The sequence below is a fragment of the Chrysoperla carnea genome, chromosome 2 (assembly GCF_905475395.1).
Source record: "Chrysoperla carnea chromosome 2, inChrCarn1.1, whole genome shotgun sequence".
Classification (NCBI taxonomy): domain Eukaryota; kingdom Metazoa; phylum Arthropoda; class Insecta; order Neuroptera; family Chrysopidae; genus Chrysoperla; species Chrysoperla carnea.
In genome coordinates, this window is record NC_058338.1 from 4,257,444 (window position 1) to 4,276,386 (window position 18,943).

The 18,943-nt window shown below is 29.7% G+C and overlaps 1 protein-coding gene across 1 annotated transcript; it reads left to right on the forward strand.

The window, feature by feature from the left end:
- Window positions 1–9,806: 9,806 nt before the first annotated feature.
- Window positions 9,807–11,970, forward strand: LOC123293632 (prostaglandin reductase 1-like). Its single transcript, XM_044874513.1, has 5 exons — window positions 9,807–10,019; window positions 10,521–10,623; window positions 10,834–11,019; window positions 11,084–11,469; window positions 11,698–11,970. Exons 1-5 carry the CDS (start codon window positions 9,914–9,916, stop codon window positions 11,934–11,936), a joined length of 1,020 nt encoding a protein of 339 aa, XP_044730448.1. The 5' UTR covers window positions 9,807–9,913; the 3' UTR covers window positions 11,937–11,970.
- Window positions 11,971–18,943: the final 6,973 nt, after the last annotated feature.

An 18,943-nucleotide genomic window follows, 5' to 3' on the forward strand; every position in this document is an offset into this window, starting at 1 on the left:
TAAGTCTTGTTAGGATTTTTTTAAGTCTTTTAAAGTTGTGAAGCTCAAAGTAAAGCTAGAATCACAGTAGAAGAAACAAATATAAATTGGAAAATATCGGGTTATAATTCGCATTTAAATCAGTTTATCCGAATCCTAAGATTAATTAGTGTGGAATTCCCATCGGAGTATTTATATTATTTTTTATACAAGCATAGTTTGGAATGCTACAAGCCATCTTTTTTTAAAGTTATTTCAACAAATAATTTGTGGGTCCTAGTTAGGTCCTTTTGAATCAAATATTCATATGGTTTTAAAAGGAAGTTATCGGGAGTGAAAAATTCGATATATACTGAGACCACGAGTTAACAAGAGGACATGAAAGTGATTTATTATTAATTTTTCGGGAAATAAAAAAAAAGTTTCACTCAGAAACATGCACACACACTTTTTGTATACATTGTCACAAGAATATGAAATAGAAAAAATTGGATCACAGTTTACATGAAAAATAAAAAAACCAAATAATTTTTATAAAATAATAAAATATTAATGGAAAAATGCACACAAATTTTCGTATTTAAACCGAATACGAAAAATCAATAAATGTTTTTAATTTGTTTATAAATAATAAAATTTAAAAAAACAAAAATAATAAGATAGAATTTTTTTAGTGTAGGTAAGTTTTATTATATGTATAGACATTTAGAAATTTGAAAACCATAGATTAACGTCAAAACGATTTATTCGTGAAGCCTTTAAGGTAAAGGCCTTTTCATAGATTTGCTTTTGTTTCGGACAGTTGTCAAAAAACTATTCAACTAAAGAAAGTCGAATATATTTTACCTTTAACAAACAGCGCTTTTTGCCAAAGGTGGAAGATATGTAACATGTCTTTACTTGATTCTGTTCGAAACAAAAAATAATCATTTTTTAAAAGAAAGGCCCTAGTTGACAATCCTACTAAGGACCAAATGGAAAAGGAAAGGTAACTTTTTATACAGAAATGCTTTTTTGTTGTAAAGAAAGCGTCCAGTTCATGGGAACTGTCTACGAGAAATAATATTTTGTAGCAAGCTTAGTAGTTTGTAACCCACAACTTATGAAATTTATAAAAAGATTTTCACTTTTGTGCTGTGAAAGGATTGTGATTCGTGGACAGCTATTTGTCATCCAAAAAAATTTATGAAAATAATATTTCAAGAGTGCATAAGATATTTTTGTTTAAACTCGGCGGTAAGTTTAAAAATTATCATTTTTCATCGTTTCAGAAAATATTCACTAATAGAGCAAATATAGTACAGCATACAGCTGAGTCTAACAAGTATGGTTTCAATTTTTATTTCTTGTGGCGCTGACATCTTAGCGTTAAAATCCAATGTATTCTGTATAGAAAACCGTACTAAGCAACTAACTGCTGGCGTAACTAATAAAGTCAAAAATTTTTATCTATGGTTATCAAAGCAAACAAATCTAAGATGTCTACTTTTAACATGTAATCCTAATTTCAATCCAGTATACTGGCCAGAACGGAAAGACTTCATAGTTTGTTAGATAAGACGAACAAAAATAGTAAACAGTATACTGGATCAAATTAAGGAACGTACCTATAATTTTATTCTTAAAATAAAATAAATGAAAAAAGAATAAAAAAAATCCCTAAATTTAATAACTTATAACAGGGTTTGTGTTGTAGATAATTAAAAAATGAATGATTAATAATAATTAATAATAATAACATTGTGATATATATTTTAGTAGATTGCGTTTAATATATAATTACATTGATATCAAAATTTATTTAATTAATTACATACACATTTCTCTGTGTTTTTTTATCCATACAAATTTTGTTACTGTATTTCGGAACGATTCACCAGTATGGGGACGGTTTATGACGTCATCAGCACTGGCCACTATACTGTTGAATATTACGGAACACACACATTATCTCTGATTAAAATATTGGGTCTGTGAAGATTTAAAATTGTGTACTATTAAGGAAAAAGAAAAGTGTAAAATGTAGCTTTGTTTAAATTTTAATATACAGTGTGTCCCCGGATAGAGGTAACTAACTTGTAAATATTCTTATTTTTCATTTTAAGAAAAATAGTCATTCTTTATAAGAAGTTTTGCTTATTATGAAAAGTATGTAGGAATATTTAAAACTTCTAAATAATGTATAGGGTAGCCAAAAATTTGGTATCACTATTTTTTTTTTTTGGGTAAACTGCCCTTCGTTTTCAAAAGTTGACAAAATGTTACTAAAAATAGTTACATTCCTACATACTTTTCAGAATAAGCAAAACTTCTTATAAAGAATGACTTTTTTTCTTAAAATGCAAAATAAGAAAATTTACAAGTATAGTTACCTGGGACACACTATATATAAATGAGATTAATGAATAAATATTTTCAAATCGATTACGATTTTGGTACACAACTTTGAATTCACTCGCCAAAATAAAATGAAGAACATTATTTAAAAAAACATTTCCTCTTGGATTCAGCAAATTTATGTGTTGAAAGGTTCTGACTTAGTTTAAGTAACCTTCAAGATTACAGCTAATTATAATAAACGTTTGAATGCAATAATAATCAGCAATTTTTTCATATCGATATTCAAGAAACAAAATGGACAGAAGACTGAAGAAATATACAATTTTTTTTAATTAATACTTACACCAAAAGTTTTGATACATTCTCATTTGAAGGAAGTCTATGTCCTTAAGAATAGAGAGTGTTCTTCCTTCTAGCAATATATCTCAATTTAACTCAAATTGAGACACTTATGTAACACTGTGGACACAGACTCTAATATACATGTTGCAACCAATTAGCTTAAGCTAGTAGTCAAAGCAAGTACGGACGCCTTATCGCACTCGGCTACTGAGCTGGTTATAATGTGGGTGGTCTCTGTTATAGACGTGCTCTGAGAAACGGTAGTTAAACCCCATTATTATTATTTAACTGAATATCGTTGGTTGAACGGCGCCGTTTAGTAAAAGGGCTAGACTGTTAATTGAACGACTAATTAAGCTAATTGGCTGCGACAAACACAATAAACGCAATATTTATAATTAAGTTCCTAAATATACAATTTTAATTATAAACAATTATATTTTTTGATTCAATTTATTAATTATTTTAAGCATTATCAATTTTTTGCTGAAATCAAATATATTGCATTTAATTTATATAATTAAATTTAATTAATTATATTTTTGAAAATTTTACTCAGCACCAGTGGCCGATTTACGTGCGGGAGTTTTTTGAATCCAACCAGACCCCTTCTTCCCATATGGACATACGGATCATTAATATGTCATTTAATATAATTTAACTTCAAAATAAATGGAAATAATAAAATATCCACCTCTGGCCGAAATCCAGGCACGAAAAGTGTTAAAACGAATTGTTAATATTAACTACCATAAAGTCATGAAATCGTTTCTAATAAATTCTAAGATGTTTTAATGCTGAATCTAAAATAATTTAGTTGTAAATATTTGATAAGTGACCAAAATCTTAATCATTTTGTTTAATTTTTTTGTTTAAACTACACAAAAAGTTTTAATAATAATAAATAACATTGTTACAAATTGTTTTAGCCAAATTAATTTATTATTCATCAATATTTGTATAGATCACATAAAAAGCCTTTTTTGAATGAATGTTAATCAATTGAATTCTCTAAAGTTATGTTATGTATGTGTACAGTGTGTATCAAAAGTAGAGTTTAAAACTATTGTCAATAGCATGTAGGTGCTTATTGGTTTTATATAACATTTCTATATGAACTAAATCTAAGCATATTACTTTTATTTGGAAATTACGTTAAGTAGAGATGAGTGACTTCGATGCATTTGATACGCAGTAAACATAGTTGGTATAATTAGGTGTTCGTTTCAAATGTAAAGGCTATGTCAAAAAGAAAGCAAACTCGCATACAGTGTCGGGTTAACCCATGTCGGGGCTCTTAGGCAATGTAGTTCTCCGGTATGCTGTATTTTTTCTCTCGTCACAGTCATATGAGAGTTGTTTCATAATCAAACACGTGTTATTGCGCAACTGGAAACTATCAACTTTTTAAATCATATCTACCACCTAGACAGATTTTGGGTTGGCAACGCTGGTCAATTGCAAGTCGTAGAAGAGTTGCGTCAAGAGACGGGAAACGGATAACGTAATGTCGGTACAGAATTTGCAAGTAAGTTGGTAAGACGCTAGACCAAGGACCAAGGATAGTTCCGGCTCATATAACATGGGCAAATCAGTGTGAAATAGTCGTAACTAATTGAATTTGTTAATTTTTGACATATTCTACATTTCTTCCGGCGAAGCTCAACCTATATACAACAAGTTTTTAGATTTAATAAAGGAGGATGCTGGCAATAATCTTTCACAATTCGTTAATCGAAATCACTCGTCTTTTCAAAGTTTATGATGTTTGCATCCAGGTGCAATAAGCAATTGTTGTTTTTGGTCCAAAAGAAAGCAAACCATTGAGCACTTTTTCAAATGTAGTCAAAGGAATCGTTTTCCAAATTTTCAAATTCTTTGAAACTTAAAGGAAAGAAGCTTGGTCGATCAAGCAGTGGAAATGTCTGAGCGATAGTGAGCATTCAAATGAACAAAGACAATAGTCACTATTCGTGGATGCATCCATCAAAACGAATTTGTTTAGCGGATAAAAAGTATGTTGAAGTGTTTAATGCTCAATTTATAAGAAATACTGAAATATTAAGTATCGGATCTGATATTAATTAATTGTTAAGCTCTTTGACGTGCATTAAATCTGCTTAACAGACTCGTTAAATTTGATTGAACCTCGTGTACAGTTTGAAGAATATTTAGGAGTAAGTATTTTTGTTTCAATATTAAAAAATAAATGAAAATATCAATAATTAATAAAGAAATAATAATAATATATTTTATAATAAATTATATGTAATAAATTTAAAAGATAAAATAAAAAAAAGGGTCATACGTCTTTCACATTTTGAATTTGGTATAAACTTCGTGAGAAGAGGAAGCATCAGATTTAAATTAGACAGGTTTACATACAATCTCAAATCGATTTTCTATACAAAAGTTCATACACATCTGTAACGTGTATTGCCTATAATCGAATGATATTAAAAAAAATCGAATAAATTACACCAATCTTTTATCAAAATATGAATCGATTTGGGCACTTTGATGCTGTGAAATATCGCAAACTTGAAAGGTGAATAACTCGAAAACTTGCCATTATTTTTCGTTGAATCAAAAATAATAGACCGTGGGGCAAAAAAGGTGCTTTGTTAAATGATTAATACATACTTAAAACTTCAGAGGTGGCTTCCTTTTGACGAGCCTACCAAACTTCTCTCTTCGACTCTTTTCGAAAGTGCTGCGTTTTCAAATGAGCATGATGACGTCATATTTAAGCTAAAAAAAGTCGTAGAGAGAAGCTAACTAATTTAACAAAGCACCGTTTCTGTCTCACGGTCTATAACTCTTAATCAGAATCACATGAAATGTTTCTACAGACAGGGCTGGATTAACCATTAGGCAGAGTAGATAACTGCATAGGGGCCCCGCATCAGCTAGGGGCTTCGACAAAAGAAATTGAAAGTGTTCCATAGAGAGAAAATTTAATCGGAAAATTTGGATCCTCAATGATAATAAGTATCCAAAAAAGTTAATATTTTACCTCAGGATGTGTTCCGTAATATTCACCAGTATACTGGGCAGTGCTCATGACGTCAGAAATTTTGTACTGGTATACTACGCCATATTGTACTGGTAAAACGGGAATGACAGTGTACATTTGTTTGTGTAAGAAGTTTATTTATTTATTGTTCATTAAGAAGAAATAATGGCGTCTGAAAAAGACTTACTCGTAATTGACGAATACAATAAGAAATCTTATACGCTCAAAGTAACTCCTGAACACTATCATAGAGCAAATACAGTTAAGTTATTTTGCTGACTAACCTAAAATATGACGTCACGTACTGGACAGTATATTTCGGAACGATTCACCAATATGGGGACCGTTTATGACGTCATCAGCACTGACCAGTATACTTGTGAATATTACGGAACACATCCTTAATGTTCTTGAAAAAAGATTTTCTTTCGTTTACTGTTTTTTTATTGCATTTAACAAGATTAAAGTTTAAATTAAAACAACTCGCGTCTCATTTTACTTACATCCCTTCATCAACTTGAAAAGAAGTGATAATCTTCAAACGATTGGCCTATTCATGTAACTGCTTCATACGGATTCTTACACCAAATTAAGACTGTGAAAGAGATTATTTAGAATGAATGTTTTTATAAAAATAATAAAATTAAAAGTATTGTTGTTGAATATTTTGAAAGCTTTCAAATTTACAATCAATGATCTTATAAACGTCCATTATATAATTATAATTAATTCGCAAAAATATTTTACAATTATCAAAACAAAACAAAAAAAATGTATCAATATTTAAATAAATATTTATAAAATTATCAATTTTCTACTTGCAAAAAAAAAACAATGTATTACATAGTTCTGTTTCGTAATCAAGAAAAACGAATATTTAATCTTTGATTATATAATTGAAAAATTTGCTGATGAATGAAGTACAAACAAAAATTTAATACCAATTTTATAGAAAGTTGACCAGAAAATAAATTTAATAAAAATATTTAAAAAATTTCTTTTTATGATCAAAGATTTAATATACAATTGCGTTTAAGAAATTATTTCTGAATAAATTTTCAACAGTAAAGAGTATACCTAAAGAATGTGTTTTTTTTAACTTAGTGACGTCATCAGAATCCAAAAAAATTAATTTTGCTTGATCACATCCAAATTTTGTCCAATTTTGATAAACCAAATATGTAATCCTACTAAACTTAGGTCCTAATTTTCAAATTTGTGAACAAAATTAACCTAGCTCTAATAGGGTTCGAAAATATAGAGTCCTAGACCCGGAATTAAGCACATACATGATAGCTGGGGAAAAACAGACATTACAGCTGAAAAAAATTAATAAAACATACGTTTGTCTTGCGCTTCTATTTCTTATACGCCGGTGGCGAGTGCCTCCTTTGCTACTTCCTAGTTACGGACCTGCTATTCTGTAATCAATTTCATTACAAATGTTTTATTGAAGGTCAATGATGCACTTGTGATAATTTTGTATTTTTCTTTATAATAATAAGATATACAATTTTTATTAGCCAAGTCATTCTTATACTTATACAATTATTTTTTAGTCAATATCTAGTGATTTATGGGTAAAAGGTCTTTATTCTTTATAATCGTTATTTTTTAATAGCATTAGTCGTGGATATCAATATTTTTTACATGCATAACATTTGAGCTTGGCCGTTAATTTGTCCCTGACCCGAGAGGTTTGCTCTTCTCATTTGCTCTGTTGAATTCGCCGTACTGTTAGTTTACAGTCATAGTTATGACGTTTCGTTACTTTTTCCGCTCATTGGGTGCCGTTGAAGTCAAAAAAGTCTCTGTGGGAATCCTGTCTGCTTAAATCTTTTCAATGAATAGATTTTTGCTTTGACAATTTTTAGAGGTCGTTATAAGTCAGCAATGAGTAAAATTTCACCTTACTAAAAATATTTTCCAAAAGGTTAAAGATTGAATTTGATAAATGTATGTGTCAGTCACCTTTTTTAATCGAAATATGCAATAAATACAATAATATTTGTGCTATTTTTAGAAAATGAGAAATTATCATAATGAATTTTACAATTTATCGGTTATTTTCATACTACGAAGTGAACCAGATTTAATTTTTGAGTTTCCGTTTTTTAATTGTATATAATAATTAGCCCCGTGCGTAGGAATCAACCAAGGTGGAGAAGGGTTCCAACTTTTGTTCATCGTGTAAGGTCATAAAGTATTTTCTCTGTTACTGTCCGGCGCTCGTACAGCAGCGAAGGAAATGGTTTGGTCCGGCCATAGTCGAACCAGAAGAAATTAGGAAACTCAGCGCTAGGCAAATCCTGGGTTTCAGTACATCAGTTGGTCATAATAGCCACTGAAAAGCGTAGCGGGGATAGAGTACAAGGGTCTATTTGGCTAGGTCCATACCATACCATACCAAGGTCATAAAGTCAATAGAAACAAGAAACTCTTTTTTCGAGTGAGAGAACATTTTATAATGTCAATTAATTCTGCAAGGCATGAAAAAAAAGGTTTGTGGGTGTTGACCAACAATCCTCCCCCCCCCCCTACCAGGCGCATGGGTTTGAGTTGAGTTTTGTAAGCCTAGGTATTAACAAAAAATGCTAGGATTATTGGGTCATATTCTTGCTAGTAGGTAAGTTTAGCGTGTAATACATACATCTAAATTCGACATGCAAGTGATGCAAAAATCGTTGAAGTACCTATTTTTTTTGTTGACAAAATTGTATTAACTACAAAATAATCTTATTTATTTATTTATCATTATTTTAGATAATTAGGGAGAAAATTTCTTTCATGCATGCAATAAATATTTATGTTTGCGAATGTTATAATATATTTTTTACCAAATTCCAATTAAGTATTTTGAATAAATTTCATATGTAAAGTAAATATTATGTAATTTTATAGTCTTCTATCTGATTTGCTTAGTCATGATAGCTTTACAGTTTAGTCTAGCAGAAAAACTATATTGTTGACTATGACGAATCACCATTTCAACGAGGATTTGAAATGGAGATCGTCGATCGTTGATCATTTCATAATCTTTGCCGAATAAATTAACAATCGAAAAGATTTAGGCTCAAGAATTCAAGATCTAATTAACATTTAGCGTGGTTTACAAGAAACTAAGAATTAATTGTTTGGGTATGAAGCTTTGCGAACTCCATCCAACAGGAGAAAAATCTTAATATATTATAACGATACTGAGAATCTATGGGTCCAGGTGTTGGGAAACCAACAAAGAGTTATGCGTTTTCCCTTCTCTTTTCGTTTATATTTTTACATTGCCGAGGTGGTTAGAAAATACAAGTCCAGATTAATTTTATCGACGTTTCTTTTTGTATCAAGCGTCTGAACTATAAAATGACATTGTGTTGTTTATAACTGAACACTTAAATCGTACTTCCATTAAAAGAAATCGATTATTCAAAAATTCATTTATCACTGGGATTTTTCGGATTTTAGTACTTATGTAATTTGTTATTTGCGGCTAGACACGGATTAGTATGGTCCGTGTCTTGGTGCTGAAAGTACGTGTGACATTTTACGACTGTTATCGGCCCATGAGACCGACGGTGCCTTTCAATGTAATCTAAGAGACCAATGCGCGTGTATACGAAGGTTAAACTGCAACACATGTAACATAAATTTTTTGTAAAAACAGACGGGTCGGTCTATAGGTCTATACTTGGTCTATACAATCAACTTAACATGATTAAGCTATTAAAATGCCATGGTCATAATAATTTAATAAGTTCTAGTCACAACTGTGCCTATACTGTACGAGCTATTGTAATTTTTCAGAAAAATTCGTATATTTATATTAATGGCTTTAATATCTTAATGACCCTTGTCCAATTATTTAAAAAAAAAATTGGCCCACTTCTGTGTTTACAAGTTTAGAATAACAAGATGGATTGAGTGTTTTCTGGTCTTTTGTTTGTTATTCAGAATACCACAAAAGACTCCTAATATTTGACTACGGAGCCACAGAAATTCTATGGAAGTAGTGATGAATTAATATAATTGAATATATTAGTATTTTCAAAGAGGAATGTTTTTGATAAAATGTCAGTTTAATTCTGTTATCGTACCAATAATAAAGTATATAATTAATTTTAAAAATAACATTTTATCATAATCATCGCGGCTTGTTATTGTAAAATTTGTTTGTTAGGCTTTTTTTTCGATTTTTGTATATTTTTATTGTTTAATTTAAATTGTTAGAATTTAGAAAAAAAAATGGTTAAAGCTAGACGTTATGTGTATAAAACAGCTTTTGATGGTGAACCAAAGAAAACTGATTTAGAAATTGTAGAAGAAGAATTACGACCTATTAAAGATGGAGGTAAGTTTTCTTTTAGTAAATAAAAAATCATAATCCAAGGTTCTTTTGTCTAGACAGAAAAAAAGCAAATTTCCGTTTTGTAGGACGTATTAAGTATAATCCAAAGTTTGTACCGGCTAGAAATATTAATCGTAGAAAATAATTGCTTGGTTGTTCTTAAAATACTTTAATTGGAAGATTTCGGAATAATCGTCTTTAATGTTCAGGAACTAAAAAGTGAAATCAAATAATAATTAACAAAACAGTCTTTCCGTTTTCTCACAAAGACCTAAGTTTTAACCCACCAGAAGTAACCCCAAATTGAAGCAAACTTTTCTGTCAGTGAAAGTTATATGCTACGAAATAAGTGAAGAAAATGGCCGGAAGTTTTGCTTTACCGAATTTTCGAATTCTATCATTTAGTCCAACCTCTGATAAAATGAAAATTTGTCGTTCAGTCGACCACTATTTTGAATTTTCTAGGACATTTTGTACTGATAATTTGTTTGTCTTTTTTTAAAGAATTTTTATGCAAAGCTGTATATTTGAGTGTTGATCCCTACATGAGAGCTTACATGTCCCGCTATGAAACAGGTGTCACCATGATTGGAGGTCAAGTCGCAGAGTAAGTAAACAAATTTTAACTCTGCTTTGCATTTTCTGTTTCATTTTTAAATTTGCCAAGCATGACCAAATTCGATTACCAAAAAGGAATGTAGCTTGGTAAAATGAAAGCAAGAAGTTCTTTCCAAAGGTTATCTCTGATATTTGTATCTTTTTGTGACTCTAGTAATAATTGACACATAATAAATTAATTTATTTTGTAAACTTTCAGAGTAATCGAAAGTAAACATAAAAAGTATCCAGTTGGGCGTTATGTAGTGGGTTATTTTGGCTGGGTAGATCATGTGATTAGTGATGGAAAAGTTCAATTCTCCGGTGCGGTAACAGAGGTTTATTTATTACCAGATTTCGGAAAACTTCCAGTTTCTCTTGGTCTAGGTGTTTTAGGAATGCCAGGGTAAAATTGAACTGAATATATTTTATTTAAGAATTTTTTATCATTTTCAAAATGTTTATTTTAGACAAACAGCATACTTTGGATTTTTGGAACTTTGCCAACCAAAAGAAAATGAAACAGTGGTTGTTTCTGGAGCGGCGGGTGCAGTTGGTAGTTTAGTTGGACAAATTGCTAAAATAAAAAAATGTCATGTCGTTGGAATAGCGGGTAGTGATGAAAAATGTAAATGGTTAATCGATGAAATTGGTTTTGATCGTGCTATTAATTATAAGACTGCAAATTTTGAAAAACAATTACAAAATGCTGCACCGAAAGGAGTTGATTGCTACTTTGATAACGTTGGAGGGGAAATTAGTAGTACCATTATTAAAAATATGAATTATAGAGGACGAATATCAGTTTGTGGATCGATTTCATCGTACAATGATACACATAATAATTTATCCAAAGGTAAGTGTGCTTATAATGGGTCGGTGGGTCGGTTGGTAGAGTGCTGGCTCGACAAGTACGAGGCTGTGGGTTCGATCCCCGCTTGAGTGTACTTTTTCTAATTTCATAAATTTTATATTTGTTGTTATCGCAATCTCCCAACTGTTCTATTCGAAATTAATGGATTTATCAGTGAAGTCTCTAAATAGCTAAAATCAAAATTTAAATTTTTCCAATTAACTTTTTTAGCAACAGTCATCCAACCATTTATGATATTTAAACAATTACGTATGGAAGGTTTTATTGTACATCGATGGGCAGATCGTTTTGGTGAATCCACAAAAGAATATTTGAAATGGATTAGTGAAGGAAAAATTAAATATCGTGAAACTGTTACCAATGGTTTTGAAAATATGTTTGAAGCATTTGTTGGTATGTTAAAAGGTAAAAATATTGGAAAAGCTGTTGTGCGGGCATTTCCAAAATGATCTAGTTTTAAGTAAAATTTAAAAAATATTTGTACTGAAATTTTAATAAAAAATATTTGGTAAATTTTGTCGTTTTTTAATTAATCAAACAATTCTTAGAATAATAATTTTTGTAAGGCAACATTCTTTTACATTATAAATCCAATCCCTAAGTTTTAACCGTTAGAAATCGCATTTTTCGCCCATATCTCTTTTATAAAAAACAGTGCAAAATGCAAAAATCCCTTTTTACAACCATTGCAATCCGTGATTTTCCGTAAGTCATGATTAAACAGTACTAAGTAAGCCATTGAGATTCAGTATAAACATCTATGAAAACATTTAATAAAAATTACTTTAATTTTAAGTGAAAATTTATTACTATGAAATAAATTTAATTTATCTGAACAAATGGTATTTTTTTTTCTATCATATTTTTTGTTTATTTATTTGCTGAATGAATGAGTGGTCCAATTCTCACATACATATCTAAACATTAAATTTTGCTAAACACCTAACTACAACAAAACAATTTTAGGAAGATTTTAACAATATAATTATTTTATTTTTAAAATAAATTTCATTTTAAAATAAAAGTCCATATAGTGTAGCGGTTCCACTTTTAAAATACATTGGATGTATATAAATATTGTACAGTCAACATCCGTTAAATGTTTCCAGTAGAGTCACTAAAGAAAATTTTATTCTTAATACGGCAAATCTTTCTCAATGGCTACATTAACGACGCAGGCCAGCCGAAAAGAATTTCATTTTCGAATTAGGACAACAATCTTTCAAATTTCCTTACATTTTGAAATGAATTTCAAATATTACGTTTGACCCCAGACCTATTATTATTAATTCATAAATATTGTTTTGCAATTTCGCTTAGAGGTTTAAAAAACCTCAATAAAACATGATAGAATTATAAACAAAACGTGAGTTTAAAGTTAGTGATGATAGTATAAGTAAAATGGAATTTCCTTTCACGAATTAGAACATGCAAGAAATTCATTAAAACACGGTCGTGTTGAAAATATTGTTTGCATTTAATATGTACGAAGTTATTTATTTTATACTGTACTGGGTGTTCCCATTTCAAGCATATTTTTTTAAATTGATGTATCTTTGCAATTTGGAGGGAGGAACGTATTTGTGGTACTACAAGACAGATATGGTCTGAGTACAATCGCAGGCGTTCCGAAGATATTATATCACTTCCAAGGGTTTCTGTTAGCAAAGTTGTTGCGGCTATTACAGGACACTGGTTGGGGGCAGGCATGTTGAACGCCTGTGCCTGGCATTGTATCACGACTACTGCAGGAACTGTCGCAGTGGGGAGGAGGAGGAGACAATGTCTCATCTTCTCTGTCACTGCCCAGCTCTTGTCATGAGGAGATGAACTTACTTGAGCCAGCTTCTCTTTAACGACCTCTCCGACCTGGAGTCCGTTGACGTCAAAGCTCTCCTGCTGTTCTTAAATAGCTCCAAATGGTGCATGGAGTAGTGGCCGAGGATGGCCACTACTACGGGGATACGGTTCTCAGGCTAGGGGCTTCTTCCGGCTGGGGGCCCGAGATATTTTGCCCTCTCCCAACCTTGAAATTAACTTTTTCGTGACGTTGCTGTATCTCTTATACCATATAAAATATGAGATCACGGTCTATAAAAAAGAAATAAATATATATAAATAATATATAAAATAAGTGAAAACAAACAATTGACTGAGTTAATTATTGAAATACCATGTATAGACAGTGTTGATTACTCTGTCACATTACACATACATACATACATGTCACACACATATAACTGATATACCCATACTACAATTTGCGGAGAATATACGCTTTCACGGGTAAACAGTGATGTTTACAAAAAAATGTTTCAAACATTTTTTACATTTAAACTTTTGTTCTATCTCTAACGGTTTACAAAATGGCCTATGTTGCTCATTTACGAACTCGACCTTTTTTTTGCGTCCTCATAACGCTTTAAAAATTTCAGCTTGATATCTTTTTTCGTTTTTAAGTAATCGTGATGACAGACGGACAGACGACAGACGACAGACTGACAGACAACCGGAAATGAACTAATTAGATGATTTTATGTATACCTATACCAAAAGTGTATTCATATAGTATCAATATGTTTAAGCGTTACAAACTTGGGACTAAACTTAATATACTATGTATATTTTAGATATACATGGTATAATAATTCTACTTTAAATTGTCACATTAAACTTTATATACAGTACTTTTTAAATGTGTACTTGAGCTGTGAAGCGTTGCTTCTAACATACATGCACTTATTTTTTACTTCTAAAAACTAAAATTCATCATTACCTTTTTACAACAACACTACCTACCTACAAACTTAGAGAAAGAAAAATAAAGTGATTGTTAAAATAAATCATTTTAAAAGATCATTATTATTATTATTATTATTTATAATATTATTTATTATCGATTGTTGATGTTTTTTTAATTGATTGTGGTTTGAAGTTCTCAAGAACAAACACGCATCTTATTATACGGCTAATGAACGGGCATTGTTGGATAATTGTAGTGTGAATTTAATATATATTCAATTTTATAAATAAATGGTGAGTTTTGTATTTTTAATGATTTTTTTTTAGTTTTTCTATTTTTTTTTACTGAGAAATTTTCGAAATAGGCATTTTAATTTCCTATGAGACGCGTTGATTTACAGATTTAAATTTTTTAAAGAAATATTTGTTAGTTTTAACACACTTAAGGTAGTACTATCGATAATAGACTTTGCATTCAGAATTTAATGAAACATGGCATAGTTGTTCATTATTATATCATAATTAACCAGTTAAATTTTTAGGGACCTTCAGAGAACTGAAAAAAATGATATTTTAAAGATATTTTAACATTGATCCTTATGGGAAATCACAGATTTTATTTTATTTCACAAAACTGGACGTTCAGATTTTCAGTTCTCTGAAGGCCCCCAAAAAATTTAACTGGTTAATTATGATATAATAATGGACAACTATGTCAAGTTTCATTAAATTCTGAATGCCAAGTCTATTACCGATAGTACTACCTTTAAGGATGTATGAACATGACAACAATGTTTGACTTAAAGGCTTAGAATTGTTTGATTGGTAAACTTTTACTCGAAAGAACATTTCAGCATAGGTATCCGTGCAAATTTTTAAGAAAAAAGTCATTGAAATTCGATAGAAAATACATTGGCTCTCATGGAGGAATCTAAAAAAATGACATATTTTAAGCATTAAGTAAACATTTAAGTAAACATTTAAGTAAACATTTAAGCAATGGCATAGAAAAGAAAAAAACCAAATGTCTCTATCCATATAAGGGATGTAAGAGTAGGGTAGATTTATGGTTGAAATTATTTTTATCTTATTTTCAACTTTGATGATGAATTTTGTTATAACTTCATGAATGTTGACGAAAATAAGAATAAAATTTTTCAATATGTGCCTTGGTTTTCTGAAATATTGAAAGCTGAATAATTAAACAAAATTTTCAATTTTCGATATTTTGAAAATTACTCCAGATATCGAAAAATTTATTTAGACTTTTTCAGGATTTTAATTTCTCAAATAAATAGATATTATTTTTGAAACATTTCAATCATTAAAATTTGATCATTCATTAAAATTTGAACATTCATTAAAATTTAGGAAAACCTTGTCCTTGAAAAGAAAATTAGCGCCAATGATATTATTATTCCAATAAACTTATTGACAATTGGTTTTTTGAGAAGGGCCGTATTTGTGGTACTTGATTGTTGATTATGATCGCAAGTCCTTGAAGAGATGAAAATTGTACGATTCTTTATCCAGACTTTTGCAGAGTAAACAAAATTGATTAAGAAAATTTTGACTGTGGACAAAGAGTCACGTTAATGTAAATGAAGTTTTTCGTATTTGATGTTTCGTGCTTCGTAAATTAGTTTTTGACTTTCGCCAATTTGCGAGACGGAACTGATTGTGAGAAATTAATTAACACATTTTTTTAAAAAAATTTTTGCAAAAAAACAATTTTTAAATGTTTGTAATTTAATTCAATAATATAAAAAAAAGTTTAGTGACACAGATAAATTATTGGCGAAGGTACCTATTAATTAGTTTAATTTCTGTGTCAACTTTTAAGGTAATAGCAAAGGCAATTACTTTGCGGTAATATTTCTTCCATTAAAATTTCATTTAAGCCACCTTTTTTTTTTACTTAAGTCATTTTTTTTAAATAACTATTGATTTGACCGGATATTTAGTAAAATAATTGCATACGTGATCCAATTAATTTTAATAAATATTTTACATTGCTGTAAAAAATAAAGTAAATAATATAAGCGAAAGTACGTTCAGTCAGAGCCGGAAATCTCCATCAATATCAGATTTAAAATTAAACGTTAACTTTTCTTGATAACGTGGAATTTACTTAAAAAAAGGGGCGAATATCTTGAGACATCTTGTATAAAAATAAATATTTTTTTCTGTGGTGTTTCAAATTAGACTTTTGTTGGTAATTTAATGTAATTAGAAACACATCATATCTTTCAATTAAGGTAGAATGTCCGTTATAGTCAAACTCATTAAAAATATGATCATATATACCTACGTACATTATTTGTAAAATCAGAAGTGTTATTGTACATAATACTTAGACATCGTATGTATTAAACATATAAGTATATATAAATGATACACATATACTTGCAAGATTATAAATTGTTTTTTGCTTAGCTTTTTAACAAAACGGACAAGTCTTCTTGGTATTAAAAAATTTGTCATAAATTAATGTATAAATAAGTTGTTTTTGAACAAAATCTGTAGAAAAGTTTTTAAGATATACATGATATACTTTCGATATCGAAAAAATGGTTGCTATATCCTTCTAGAAAATTATCTCAAGGTCTTCCTCAACAAAGTTTTCATTTTTACTTCAAATCATTATGAAAAATTCATATCTTTTTTCATAATGAGTTTTATTTAACTCAAAATTATATTTCATTCTATAAAAAAGTGGATTTACGAGCATTATACCTTAAATATCAAATCAAATCAAATCAAATGCTAACAATAACAATGATTTTACACAACCTGACTTTAATTTAATAAAATGTTACTTTAATAATAAGAAATAAATCAATTATAACAAGCCTATAAGTCTATATATACTTGCAAAAAGTATCTTACTTAAGTAAAGAAAGCATTTTACTTAATTTTACACATAGATGTAAATACTATTCCTAGATCGTTTATTGAAAAATTGCTGTTGTACTTTTTGGATGTATAACAAATCGAACAAAGACAATTTACTCACAAAACTACATCCGAAAACCAATTAACTCGCGACAAATCACCAGCAGCTTGATTTATCGGAGCCATAATTCATCCACAAATTAAATTTCGACGTCATACGAGACCTAACGAATGAAGTAATCACAGGAATAAGCAAGGGCCAATAAATATACAGGTTAGAGGCACAACACCGCGATAACAATATTCAAATTTGAGTGTGTGTAATCATTAATTTATTTTCTTCGATTGTGTTGTAGCCGGGTGATTTGTCCGCGGGTGAGAAAACGTAACATGTTACTTTTTTTATCTTTTACTCAATAGTGGGCCTAGGATTGATGAGCCTTGGAGCACAATTCACCAAAGATAAATATACTCCAAAAAACACATACTCCATAGTTAAAGACGTAGATTTGTAGAAGCAACCACTAAAAAATAAAAATAGAATAGGGTCTGGTCGAAATTCGTACATTCGTATACATTTCTAAACATTCTGGGGGGCGGCAGAAAGATGGAAAAATAGTTTGGCTATGGTAAATGAGAGGAATTTATATAGATGCTAGAGAGGAATTTATATAGAATTGACCTTTGCTTGGTGGTTTATTAAGATAACCGTGGATATTTGTGGAACAAAAAAGAAATATAAAAGTGTTGTGACTTTTTCAAAATAATTAAGTCCCTTCTTACATTCAACGAAATAAAATTTTAGTGTAAGCTATCTATAAATTTGTTTAAATATCTTTGTTTTAGATACATTATACGGAAATGAAATAATTTGTTTTTGTTATTTGATTTTAATGGTGTTTTCAACAAGAGATTTTTAGTAGCAAAATGATGAATTAGTTCTGTTTTTTATTACCTACCTAAAATCGTAAACTTAATTACGATTTATTTTTTACTTTTTATTATTAAGAGAAACTTAATCTTTATTATTTATCTTTATACTCTATTTAGGAATTAGATTCAAAAATCAGATGAATAAAATCTGTATTGGAATAGAATTAATATAGAATTTTAGTATCTACTTTATTATACTTTCAAATTAGCTATATCACTTTTCAATTGAAAACAAATAATTGACTGAGTTAATTGTTGAAATACCATGTAAAGATAGTGTTGATTACGCAATTGTTTGTTCTTTTACGTCATGTAAGTAAAGAAAGATAGCCATACATACATACATGTCACACATACTTAACTGATATTCCCATATAATACGCACTCACGGATAAACAGTGATGTTTACAAAAAAATGTTTCAAACAAAAGTTGTTTATTTTTTTATAAGGAATATTTTTATGTTTAAATTTTTGTTCTATTTCTAACGGGTTACAAAATGGGTCCTCTCACTAGACCTATGTTGCTAATTTACGAAGCCCACCTCATTTTTTATGTCCTGGGCACGCTATAAAAATTTCAGATTGATATCTTTTTTCGTATTTGAGCTCGTGTTCACAGACAGACAGACGGACAGACAGCCAGCCGAAAATGGATTAATTAGGTGATTTTAGGAACACCTATACCAAAATTTTGTTCATAGCGTCAATATTTTTAAGCGTTTCAAACTTGGGTATAACAAGGCTCGAGTTCTCAAAATACTCTATATTAGGCTAGTTTTATACCGTCAATATCAATATTAGTCATGACAAATTTTAGAATGTTGGATACTCTGGCATGCGTGATTAGGCCGAAAGGCCTAGAATTGCATTATACTGTTTTTTAGA

Coding starts and splice junctions, on each gene's coding strand:
- LOC123293632 (XM_044874513.1), top strand. CDS start 9,914: ATGGTTAAAGCTAGACGTTATGTGTATAAAACAGCTTTTGATGGTGAA. Junction 10,020..10,520: donor ACGACCTATTAAAGATGGAG/GTAAGTTTTCTT, acceptor CTTTTTTTAAAG/AATTTTTATGCAAAGCTGTA. Junction 10,624..10,833: donor ATTGGAGGTCAAGTCGCAGA/GTAAGTAAACAA, acceptor GTAAACTTTCAG/AGTAATCGAAAGTAAACATA.